Below are 12,325 nucleotides of genomic sequence, written 5' to 3'. Positions count from 1 at the left end.
ACAACAGAGCAGAATTTGCCTATAAGAGAATGATCCACCCAAGTGCCCTTGTGCAAATCCTTCTGAATTGAAACAATTTGTCTCAATGGGACTCGAGCAGGAAAACCCACCCAATGAATTGCAGCCTTATGATTTTACAGGGGAGTTTTTAAATAAGAAATTTGAGTTCTGTACCCAACATGCTTGAACTCTATAAATTGCAAGTCAGCGGTAAAACCTGACTTGCAATATGAAGAGCTATGATATACTTTCTAATAGTAGGGGATCCATTTTTAAAGTTCTGAAAAAGCATAGTAAAAATTATGCTAGCATATATTGGCAATTAACAACATATAACAAACAGGCTTACAAATAGAGGTGTTCTCAAATGAAAATATTGAAAAATGCAAAGATCAAAAGAGGCTAGTATGATTCAAAGGTCATTTACATGGAAGTTAGTCTCACTGATTTCAATAACACTTTTCAACAAGACACCATACTCAGGGTTTCTTAAATTCCACTGAGCATTCCACTGCAGATCCACAACTGATCCCTCAGCTTTATTTAAAACTGAAGCACATCAACAGTGTGGTGGTGATGTTGGAAGGATGTTGAATTTCATTCCTCACCCCATACCATTTTCCCTATCTAAATCACCCCCAACTGCTGTTTGCCCTTTGCGGGGAGAAATATGAATATCAATATTTTTCTCCAATGTGGCAAACAGCAGCTGGAGGGAGAGCATTATTGACTGGGAAAATGATAGATTCACAGCCCCCCCCCCCCCAAATAGCATTTCAGTATTTTAAAAAAAGTTGTGAGAGCCTGTCACAAATCTCCCACTTGAACCTAGAACCCTAGAATCCTAGAACCCTAGAACCTAGAACCCTGCTTCCATATAAATAGGGATTAGCACCAAAATGTAAGAAAATAGTTGTTTCGGTCACTGTGTTGGCCAATGAGACCCCCTAAATTTCTAAGAAAGATGTACTGTGATGTGTCTCTCAAAAGACATGGGGTCTCTCTCTCTCTCTCTGTATATACACACATAGAAAGAGAGTGCATTGTCTTACAGATTCATAGATGTTTTTAGGATTGGAAAAGGCTTCAGCTATCAGCAGCTAACCATTTCTGCTTTGTTATGATTTATTTTTGTTCCTAAACTTTTGTCTACACACACTACTAGACCCTAGCAAGGCTTTGTAGTCCTAGTCACACTTATTTGGGTAGTGGTGGGGGTCAGTCCCATTCCACACAGCTTGGCTTGCTTCAGAGCAAGCATGCAGGGGAATCGGCCTGCACAGCAAGCATACAAATATCACTGAACTGAAACAGATGCAAATGCGCGGCACAAAGTTGTCTAGCAAAACCCCAAGCGCCGTGCGGGCTTGTGGCTATTCATGCGCGTCTCTATCATCTCTTTCAACTGGAAGTGGGCAAGTCACCTTGACATCAAAAAGAAAACATGCTCAACTTGATGTCGCACACGTTTTTGAAAACCTCAAGGAGCTGTGGGAATGAGCCTGCGCTATGCCGTCCAGTGCATTGTTTCCATTGTCAGAGCTCTTTGGCGTGGGGGTCTGTTTTGCTCATGGGCAGATCTGCAGACATGCCTGATATGTTGTGCACCCTGACTCTTTAAAAAATGGGGGAGGGGAAATACCACAGATCAGCTGGAGGTGGTGTGCCTGTCTGTGCGCAATCCACTCCCCCTAAGACAGCCAGAAACCGAATATTCTTCTGGCTGCAGTCCGAAGAAGCGCACGCTTCCCTCGAAGCCAGTTCCATTTTCCATGCACAGGCTCGTGACACGCAGCTAGACTCCCAAGCAGGCTTGGCCAGGGAGTCAGGCTGCAAGCCCAGGCGCGCTTCCCAGAGAGGAAGCCTCCGTGAACACAGCGGGGCTTACTCCTGAGTAGACATGACTACTGCTTGCACTCAACGAGACTTTCCTCGGATCTTGCCACCCAGGCTGCGCACTGCTTCGATGCGCGCCAACTCCTGTCAAAAAGTGGTTTTGCAGGGGGAAGTGGCATGCTTGCGCACCGCTGTCACCACAGAGCTGGACTACAGCTCGCCAAATTGGTGCCTAGCTTTCAAAAAAAAAAAGGTACGCCAGTGGGCCAGGCCGGGGGGGGGGGGCTGGAGTGGGTCGAGAATGAAAGGAGCACAAGACCCCACTAGCGTGCAAGGCGTCCTTCCCCGTCTCACCATCTTCGTGATGCAGCGGTAGCTTCAGTGGGTTCTCCAGCAGGGACTTCAGCACGCCATAGGTCGGAGGTAGGAAAGTCGGGTTCAGAGGAAGAGGTCGAGCCATCATCCTGCCGCTCCGTTCTTTTCTCAGCAAGGGGAAGGGGCAGATTCCAACTCAAGCCCGAATGGGTTAAAACCACCTCTCCCCCCCAGAAGCAAAACCACTGGGTCCGTGGGTCCGTGGGGAGGTCCCAGCTGGCACCAGGCGCTCCTGCTCCCGGAGAAACCTCCTCGCTCTCTAGATCCCCTTTTGCATCAACAACAGCGGCAGGAGGACATTGACATGCAAGAATGGCAAAGGCAGCGCTTTCCCAGCCCTCTCGCTCCGCCCAGATCTAGCTGCTGGCTGGGGCTGCCTGCCAGAACATTTGCACAGCCATGTGCTGGCTGGGGCAAGAGTGACGTCAAAACCTCCCCTCCCAGCCCAGCGCCTTCAGGAGGCGGGGCGTTCCGCAGCCCCGCCGCTCTGGAGGAGGACGAAGCCCTGGTTGCCGCGGCCGCCCACTGCTTTCCTTCTCCCAGGCGTGAGATGCGGCGCTCCAGCCTGCTCCTTACAGCAAGTCAAGGCGCTGACACGCGGTGCGCGGCTGTGCTTCACTCGGGTGGCCAACGAACCTGAAACAGAAGGCGGGGCGTGCTCCTCTGCCTTTAATGAAGGCGGGAAATGGACAAGTCAGAGCCCAATCCTATTCATGTCTACTCAGAAGTAAGTCCCATTTGAGTCAATGGGGCTTACTCCCAGGAAAGTGTGGCTAGGGTTGGGCTGTCAGGATTGGGCGATGCAAAGGAGCAAACCATCAAGTATTTTATGGACAGTATATAGATACTGTCATTGTTAGATACTGTTTAAATTGTTACACGGTTGAAATTTTTACTTTGTTGAGATTGTTACATTGTTATGGGACCCAGGGGTTTGATCAGTTTCATTGTTTGAATTGTTTTACATTTAATGTTTAATTATTTTAATTTTGTATATAATGTGGTTTAAAAAAAAAATGTTGGCAGCTGCCTTGAATGCCCTGAATGTGTGGGAGAAAGGAGAGATATACGTTGTTTAAATAAACAAATATTATTCTACCTCCAGACCGAGCTGAAAGCGCATACATCCCTCCCCCCCCCTTTTATCTTCACAACAGCCCTGTACAGTCATCGAGAAGGGACTGGCCCAAGGCCACCCAGAGATCGGATCTGAACTTGAATCTTTTCACGCCATGTCCAACCTTGCACTCACTACTGTGCCAAGTCACTTGCCTTGCTTGCAAACTTTGCAGTTAAAGGGGCAGCTACAGAGACCAGTTCAGAAGTTGGTTGCCTCAGGCTGAATTCCTGAGCTCAGGCTCAGTACCTGGGAGCCAGGTAGGGTTGCCAAGCCCAGGTATATTTTACTTGCCTGATTTGCATTTTGGCCTTTGATTTTTTTGTATCAGGTAATTTAATGAATTTGTCCTATCCACAATTTCCTGGGAGTAAGTTCCACTGACTATTATGGGGTTTACCTCTGAATAGACATGCATAGAACTGGGCTCTAAATCAACTAATTTACAGTTTAGTAGGTGGGGTTGCTTTCTGTTTTGCCATTGACTCTTACTCACTAACTTTCCAAAAAGCTTACCAGAACTCTATTCCCTGACCTACCAAACACCATCAGGCCCCTTTGAGGAGTCAAATGTCACCCTGAGGCCAACACTAACCAGGTGTCTTAAAATCACAAGCTGACAGTCCTGCACCAGGGAACATCACACTAAACACCAAAGTTCATGTGCTCATAGTTGCCAGGCAGCCAGTATTTGATTGGTCCAGACACCATGGCCTGTCAAGTAGCAGAAAAGCTGGTAGACTCTATGCTCTACCCTACTCTACTATGCGGAGTGCTGCACAGGAAAAAAATACCACAGCCAGCAAGCAGTGGTATCACTAGGATTTGCATCACCCAGTGTGGGAGGCCCCCATGATGGACCATCATCACCCCCAGGATGGACCTCCTTCCATACAGTGGGCGGGGCAAAAACTTGGGTGGTGGGAGTGGTGATATACCATAGCTTCACCCCTGCTGGTGTTTTGGCCATACCTTTTGATAGAATAGAGGTATTTCAGTTCAGTTTTCCATTGCATTCTGCTGTAAATTACACATCAAATGGTATAACAAGATGGTATTATTCCTACAAACCATGATTTTAGTGTGCAAACCCCCAGTGCATGCTACCCAGTGCGTGCTGCACCCTCCGCACCCTCCTAGCGATGCCACTGCCAGCAAGAACACTGCTGCTGTTAGCCTGCAGCCGCCAGAGCTGGTGGCAAGAAAAACCACAACCCACATCTCTGTTGAAGATGCCATAAAACTTAAGCAAGCTGATGTTGAAAACCAGCCAGGCTACATATCTGGAGGTAAGTGTACCGCTGCCATTGTGCTTCAAGCAAGCACTGCTGGCCTGCAGAGGGTTGGAACATTGCTACACTGCTCCAAGCCAGCAGACTGCTCTGTAGCCTGGGATGGCACAGAAGGGCGCTGCCAAGGGGCACCAGCTGATAGCTGCTTCTAGTCACTTTTTGAGCAACCCTGCTTCTAGGTTCAGACAAGGAAATTGTGTTGACCGAGTGGATTTTTCAATTGTGTGCATGTGCTTCCCTTTTAACAGCTGTCAGTTGTGCTAAGTCAACAGCTGCTCTTGCAACTCACATCAGTATCAAAAGCAGTTTCACAGGAAGTTATGGTGGTGAGTGCTGGGGGGGGGGCACCAATCTAAATCACCTTTGGGCAAACAGAACTAGTTTCTTTGTGTTTTGGATCCCAGCATCATATCCATGCCATGGGCACCTTCAAGTCTAAATGCTTTGATGCTCTCCTTTTTTCCCCCACATCTGAGTACCGCAGATACCCGCCTATAAGTTGTTCCCACAGATTAGTCGAGGGCAGCTTTTGATCCAACAATCATGGAATTTTCTATGACCCTCGGATAAGTCGGGGGTTAAACTTAGGGGGGTGTCTGACTATAGTTTTGTCTGATTTTACTTGAGACCAGATCCTGAAAAATAACCCACCAGTAATTGTTACCTAAGAACTGTAGTCTCTAATTTATTAAATACATAGTAAAAGATCATAAGATACATTTTTATTCTTTTAAAATTCTGGTCTTCATCACCTTTTTGTAAACACTATCAGAGTAAGTGCACTGTAAACTACATACCAGTAAAACAGTGGTTCCCAACCTGGTATTCATATACTCCCAGGGACAATCAACAGGACCTTTAGGGGTACTTGAAAAAGAATGGAATAATGGCAGAAAAAGGCAGGTCATGCTCCAGAATGCCTTGCAAGGCAGGAATGCCTTCCAAGGACCAGCAAGGCAGGAAGGGAGGTAGCTAGTTGGCTGCGAAAGCCCCACCAATAGCTAGTTTATGGTCATCAATTCTCCGAACCAGTGATTGAAAACCAGCACAGTAAAAAAGCTAAAACATAATATGGAAAGTGATCAATCACCCAGAATTTTTCAGCACACTTCTGGTGCAAAACAGTGCAAAAGCAGAGTCTTCTGTTCTTCAAACAGATAAAAAGAGAAAACACTGTGATAAATACATGAAGTCTGGGCTTTCATAGAGAAGAGATGAGGGCTTGCATTATTACGAGCAATTACAAACATTTTGCTAACATGAAGGGTACAATTTATGGAAATGGGCTGCCAAGGGATATGCAAGTGAAAAAGGTTGGGAACCACTGCAGGAGATCAAAGAAGCAAATCCACCTTTAAGGTGACTGGTGTGTTAAGCCAGAAGCTCTACATACAACATACAACCCATAACACATAACTGGGAGTGTGCAATTCAATTCACAGCAGAGAGATGCAGCTGCATATATGTGCAACCCTTTTTACTCAGAGGTAGACCCACTGCTTTCCATGGGTGTTATTCTTAAGTAAGTGTGCATTGAATTGTAGCCTGCTTCAGATGGAAAGGAGGATTCCCATCCTGGTGTTTCAAAAAACAGACCTGCTTTGCAAGCATTTGCAAAGCAGAATCAGGCTGCAGCAGAAGGAAGGAGAATAAAAGGTTAACCAATTGCTTCTAAGGAGCTGTGCCTGCCAGCTGCTTGAGAAACTTGGCACCTGTCTGCCACTTGAGAAAAATTTTCAGAGTTGAAAGTCTCCGCCCTCTGATTGACCTGGAGACAACAAGTGATAATTTTAGCTTGATTACTTGGCAAAAATTTCAGGTACTATAGGCGAGTATCTACGGTATATTGCTGCCAACAAGACTACACTGATATTGACTTCCCCTTGGGCTTATTTCCTTGGGGACTGCTGTGAGCTTCCTCTTGTAGTCTCCATTCTTCCCTGTGGATGCGGCCCTCGTGCCTTCCCTTTCAAAATGCTTGACCCTCCACAGCAATGGCAATACAAACATGTTGGGGAGATGGCAGCATACACATTGTCTGTGGGAAAGCAGTGTTCCAATGGTGGGACTTGAATCCTTCTCCTGGAGCACCTCTGGGTTCTTTATGCAGCATCACAAGCAGGGGAAAGCGCTGGGATCTCTTTCAGGCTGCCCGGACGTCCATTGTGCGTGGAAGCAGTACACCCGCTGCTTTTGGCAATTGTGGGTTGTTTTGCCATTGCTGCTAGCTGAGTGGAGCCTTCTCTACATGGCTAAAATCGAAGCACTATCATTTCACAGTGTCTCGACTGGCAGATTCAGGGATGCTGCAAGTGCATCTGTTGGTGTTGCTACATTTGCTTTTGTTTCTGTGGCTATTGCTGTCTTGGCGACTCCACTTATAGGCACACATAGACTCAAAATTACATTTTTGTGCCATTAGCTCTGCCAGTGTAGTAGGGCTACAGTGTTGGCCTCTGAGGTGGCACAGAATTTAGGGTGTTTTTTCTGCAAAAGATAGCTTTCATTCTGCCAAGATTTATTTTTGGTGCATCATAGGCACCTACCTTATACTGAGTCAGACTCTTGGTCAGTCTATCTCAGTATTGTCAACAGACTGGCAACAAGTCCCCAGGGTTTCAAGTATGTGTCTTCTCCCACAGGGATGTGTAGTGGGTGGGGAGGCAGGTGACCAGAGTCCTTCAAAAAGCGCCGCCACCATGTGAGGCACCCAAGCACCCACAACACATGCTCTCCTCTGCACATGGGTTGTGTGTGCTTGGGTGTCTCACAGAGTGGCAGCGCTTTTCGAAGGACCAGTAGGGAGGCTCTGCCTCACCTGCCTCAACACCCACAGCAAGTCCCTTTTCTCCCAGCCCTACTTGAAGAAGTCAAGATTTGAACCTAGAAGTAAAACACATGCTAGATCAACAGGCCTATTCAGGGGCTTTGGCAAATCATGAGATCTAAAATAGCCAGTAGCAGGTATTTTAGAGAGACACAATGCATCCTTAATGCACCCTGTGGCAAACTATTCTTGAAAGGATATTGAAGGGGAGTACAGATGCATCATGGATTTACAGATTTGGAAAGGATTCAGAGACTGACTTAACACATGGGCACAGTGAGTTACAAGTCACCTGCCCAGAAAGAACCGCTAGATTAAGTGTTCATATATAGTCCCTGTGTGTAAAAATGCCAAATTGCTAGTTACTGGAGATGCTTAATTACAGGGGGATTGACACCAATGTGGGAAATGACTGACACTGTTCTGCACTGAGATATGGCACATAATGCTTTCTATTTGATATGTGCATAATTAAATACAGAAAGGAAGCTTTAAGAGGTTTAGAATGAGGAGGTAAATAAACAGAAATATAAGATGTAGGCGGAATGGAGAATCTGGGAAATACTGATAAACAATATTAATCTGAGATGAGGATTAGAAAGAGGAAACCTTGAGAAGGAAGGGCGGGACAACTGAACTTTCTTAAGGATATTTTCTCTTAAAAGTAAAACATGGTCATCAATGTTAATACATGGAATCTGATACTTGGTAAGCAGGAAAGCTAAGCAGGAAAGCCAACCTGTCTCCTTGTTCGACCGTGAATCAAACTGTTGGTTCCAGAGTGGGCTAGCAGGGCCTAATCATTGGAAGTCCCAGCATGCAAGGGATATGAATATACAGACCTCATGGGGGAAAGTGGCCTTTTCCAAGCACAGATATTTCAAGCAGGACTCGTATTTCAAACCCACCAGATGCCCATCTGGTTCATGCAACTCTTCAATAGGGAGATGGGTTCAATGACAAGGGCAGCCCAATTCTGAACTGCCCAGAGCCCAGGGCTGTAGCAACACCAAAATGGTTGCCACTGCATCCTATGGACACCAGGCAGCTACTGGTGGCTCCCAGCATCTCCTTGGAGGAAGGGGACATTTGTCCCCTTCCCCCAAGTAAGGTAAGAAGTCCCACAATGGGGCTACTTGACTCTGCGCCCACTGCTTAGATGGTGCAGAGTAAAACAGCCTCATGTTGGGCCAGGAAGTCCGATGCAGGGCTATGGATCCCACCCTTTCCACTCTGCCTTCCCCTGCCCTCCCCATGCCCTGGACGACTTCCGTCACACTCCCACTCACCTCTCCACCACCCAGCAGTCACCTAGAGTACCGAGTGGTGTCCAGACAGTATCCAGACATGCCTTACAACATGTTTGCAACAGCGCAGTGGGCCAGCACCAACCCATCAGGATTGGGCTCTCAGGCTGCAATTCTATACACACGTATTTGGAAGTAAGCCCTATTGAATACAGTGGGACTTACGTCTGTGTAAATATACATAGGATTGCACTGTTATTCTCTGTGAAGTCAATGAAATTATCTACACGCTTACCTAGGAGTAAATCCCATTAAACAGAGACTTCTATGTAAAACATAGATAAGATTGCACTGCATGTCATGTAGAATCTCCTTTCCCATAAGAGCCCCAGGTGAAAGGGAGCAAAAACCACCTAGCATAATGTTTGATTTCTGCAGTAGGACATCCCCAATCTGCAGTCAAAGACTATCAGTGTTTTTGTAGATGTAGGACTGGTACGCAAGATCATGGCAAAAAAGTTACGTCAAACCCTACATGACATCAAATGTGTGCTTGCCCTTCTGCCTTATTAATTTCTTTCCAGAGCACCAGGGGTTCTGGATCAGGACAGCCGCACAGGGGTGAGATGGCATTTAAGGCTTTGTCACAGACCCCCAACATTCTCCTAACATTGACTTCCTAGGTTTGCATTAACCCAGTGTTTCTGTCCCATTCTATGATGCTTCCATCAGATAATAATAATAATAATAATAATAATAATAATAATAATAATAATAATAATAATAATACAGGTATTTATATACCACCTTTCTTGGTCTTTATTCAAGACTTTATTCAAGGCGGTTTACATAGGCAGGCTTATTAAATCCCCGTAGGGATTTTTACAATTTTGAAAGAAGGTTCTATCTTTCAAGAACCACAACATTCAGATGTTTCTTTCTGATCTGGTTTCACATTCTGACCTCCATCCTCCCACGCTCAGAGCAGATGGAATAACTCGGCTCAGCTTGTCAGCTGCTTCAAGGTTGCATGGTGCCGGTGGCCTCGAACTGGCGACCTTGTGGATGTTATCTTCAGGCAAATGGAGGCTCTACCCTCTAGACCAGACCTCCTGCCCTGATCAGGATCTTCATGCCTGATCTGTATCTTCTGATCTAAGATAACTGAATAGAGCAAGAAGGGGACAGGATCATATCCAGCGGCCCTATAACATAATTCTCTATGTTCAATGGAAAGTGAGAAAAGGCTTGATGTGCATGCGCTCTGTCTGTGCATCCGTCACCCTGGATTGCAGGTGAGAATAGGGCTAGGGAAAGGAACCTCCAGATGACACTCTGCATGAGCAGCATGCACAGGCCTGCTAGACCGAGGGCAGACTTCCTAGCAACTTCTGCATTCATCTCTAGAGGAAGAGTTCAGGCAACAGTTTCCCATGCTCCTGTCTGAGCTTTGTACCAAACTGTCACCCCCAGAAATGCCTGGGAGTTGTAATTTGAAGGAAAACTCTTTAGCAGAACTCCCAACACCCTCAGGCAGCCACATTCCCACATGGCAATTCTTTCAAGATGGTTTACATGTATAATGTAGAGACATGCCGATGAAGGCGGCTGTGCAGCTGGAAATGGGTGGAGGACCAGAGAAGGCTCAAGCATCCTTCACATCTGGACAGTAGGAAACAGAAGCGCACAAGAAAGCATGCCCAGGAACCTATAATTAAAGCCACATGCAGGTGCTATAAAGAGGTGAAAGAAGACAGGAAAGGGAAGGAAAGCAGCTCTACTGCAAAGCTCAGATAGATCATGGACCTGAGATGGGAATGGGTTTCACCATAGGCAGCATAGCATTTGGCATGAAATAGAAGGACCTGGTGGGGGTGCATTGCTCAATTTCAGAAATTCTGCTGGTGCACTGCACACACACTGCAGTTAAGTCGTAAGCTTAGCAACTTCCCCAATTGTACTTCAAATCGTGCTATTTTTAGAGCACTTCTTACAGCCTAAACAGAGACTTGTAGCAAAATGAAAGGAATGTATAGCTGGCCCATCCATGAGGCCAACTGAGGCAATTGCCTCAGGAAGCAGATGGGTGGTGGGCACCCACCAGGCCCGTAGACAGGATTCTAGAGGTGGGGGGGCAACCATTTTTTCAGGGGGGGGCAATTATGTCAGGTATCTATACTGGTATGCAAAATGAAGGATAAGTATGGAGAAACATCAAAGACTCATAACTAATCCAAATTTCATTAGGAGGAAATATTTTGGGTTGGGTTTTTTTTTTTTTTTGAAAGATGCATTCATTATCTGTAAAGCAATCTAACAATGATCTGCATAGAATAAATGCATCTCTGTATGCAATGTAAAATCTATTTGTCTACATAGAAATAACATGCAACTTGTCCTTTCATTTTGGACACCAGTGCAATACACAGACTTGCAACACTGCAAAAGTAAAACATATCACTATGATACAGGAAGTATTTACTTGTATTGAAAGCCTTTCATTTGCTGATGACAAAAGTAAAATTACTTTATCTAAAAGCAAGAGGAAAGATATTGAAGAAAAATATAGCAATGCCATGGAACATTAGTTTTTTACATTATTCATTACTTTTAAAAAGCAAGGTACAGAAGATTTGAAACTACCTAGTAGAGCTGAATTCTCCTATCTTTCTGAGAATTGAATCTTCTTAGAATCTTTTCTGCACTTAAATTCTTGGTTCTCTTTAGCTCAAAAGCTAGGTATACTAAATTAGCCATTCTTGAGTGAGACATTGCTAGTCTTTGAGGTCTGTTAATTCGTGTAAGCACTGAGAAGGTCGATTCACAAACTATTGTGCTACATGCAAAAGTTCTTACTGCCGCTAACATGTTGTAACAATCTTCAAAGGCACTCCGGTGTTTGTATATTTCACTGAAAAAATTTCGCTTTTCAATTTTGTTCTTCTCAAGGAAATGTTTTACTACTTTCATTTCTTCTTTACTTGGAATGGTAATATTGAAATTTTTTAGATAATTAAGCCTTCCATTTTCATCATCTAAATTTTCTGCTGCAATTATTGCCTGAAGAATCTCTTCATTGTTGCAGAATCTTTTTATTTCAGCTAGCACTACATCCAGAATTTCAAAAAAGTCAGAAGCATGCTTACTGTGGGTGTCACTACATGATGCTCTGTTACCAGTTGTTTCAGACACCACATAATTATCAAGTAAGGAATTAAATTTCCTTTTCCTTGGTATTTTTACTTCTTCCTCTTTAGCCAGTTTTGATGTTTCCTGCAGAATTGGTTTCAAAGTCTCACTGTTTCTTATGTCTGCTAGTGAACTTTCTATAGCTTGAATTAAGTTATAGGCCTGCTCCAAGGAAATGTCATGACTTTGGAGTCCCTTATCTACTGGAGAATTTCCAAAATATTTTTCATTACCACTAGACAAAATCTAAACTCTTGCTTCTGCATTATAAGATGGAGACCAGTGCTAAGAACCACATCTTCCCTAGTAAATCTTTTTCCATTATTTATTGATATTAGTTCAAGAGTTTCTGATATACGTATGTTTGTATTCTTCAAAAATTGTCCTACACACCTGAAGATGTCCTGACCATCTCTGTTCCAGCAGACGAGAAAGAGCTTTG

General features: G+C 44.9%; 1 protein-coding gene across 2 annotated transcripts in view; it reads right to left on the bottom strand.

Moving 5' to 3' along the window:
- Window positions 1–2,592, bottom strand: part of HLF (HLF transcription factor, PAR bZIP family member) — a 49,312-nt gene extending 46,720 nt beyond the window's left edge. The window contains exon 1 of one of the 2 annotated variants that reach the window (XM_066614574.1): window positions 2,191–2,592. In XM_066614574.1, the coding sequence (XP_066470671.1) occupies window positions 2,191–2,299 (109 nt within the window). In that variant the 5' untranslated portion in view covers window positions 2,300–2,592. The remainder of the gene's footprint in view (window positions 1–2,190) is intronic. The other variant, XM_066614575.1, reaches the window with a different exon arrangement.
- Between the last annotated feature and the right edge of the window lie 9,733 nt (window positions 2,593–12,325).

This window comes from Tiliqua scincoides, chromosome 2, assembly GCF_035046505.1.
Source record: "Tiliqua scincoides isolate rTilSci1 chromosome 2, rTilSci1.hap2, whole genome shotgun sequence".
Taxonomy (NCBI): Eukaryota; Metazoa; Chordata; class Lepidosauria; order Squamata; family Scincidae; genus Tiliqua; species Tiliqua scincoides.
Note: the sequence above shows the minus strand (reverse complement) of the source record. Positions and strands in the feature narration are given on the sequence as shown.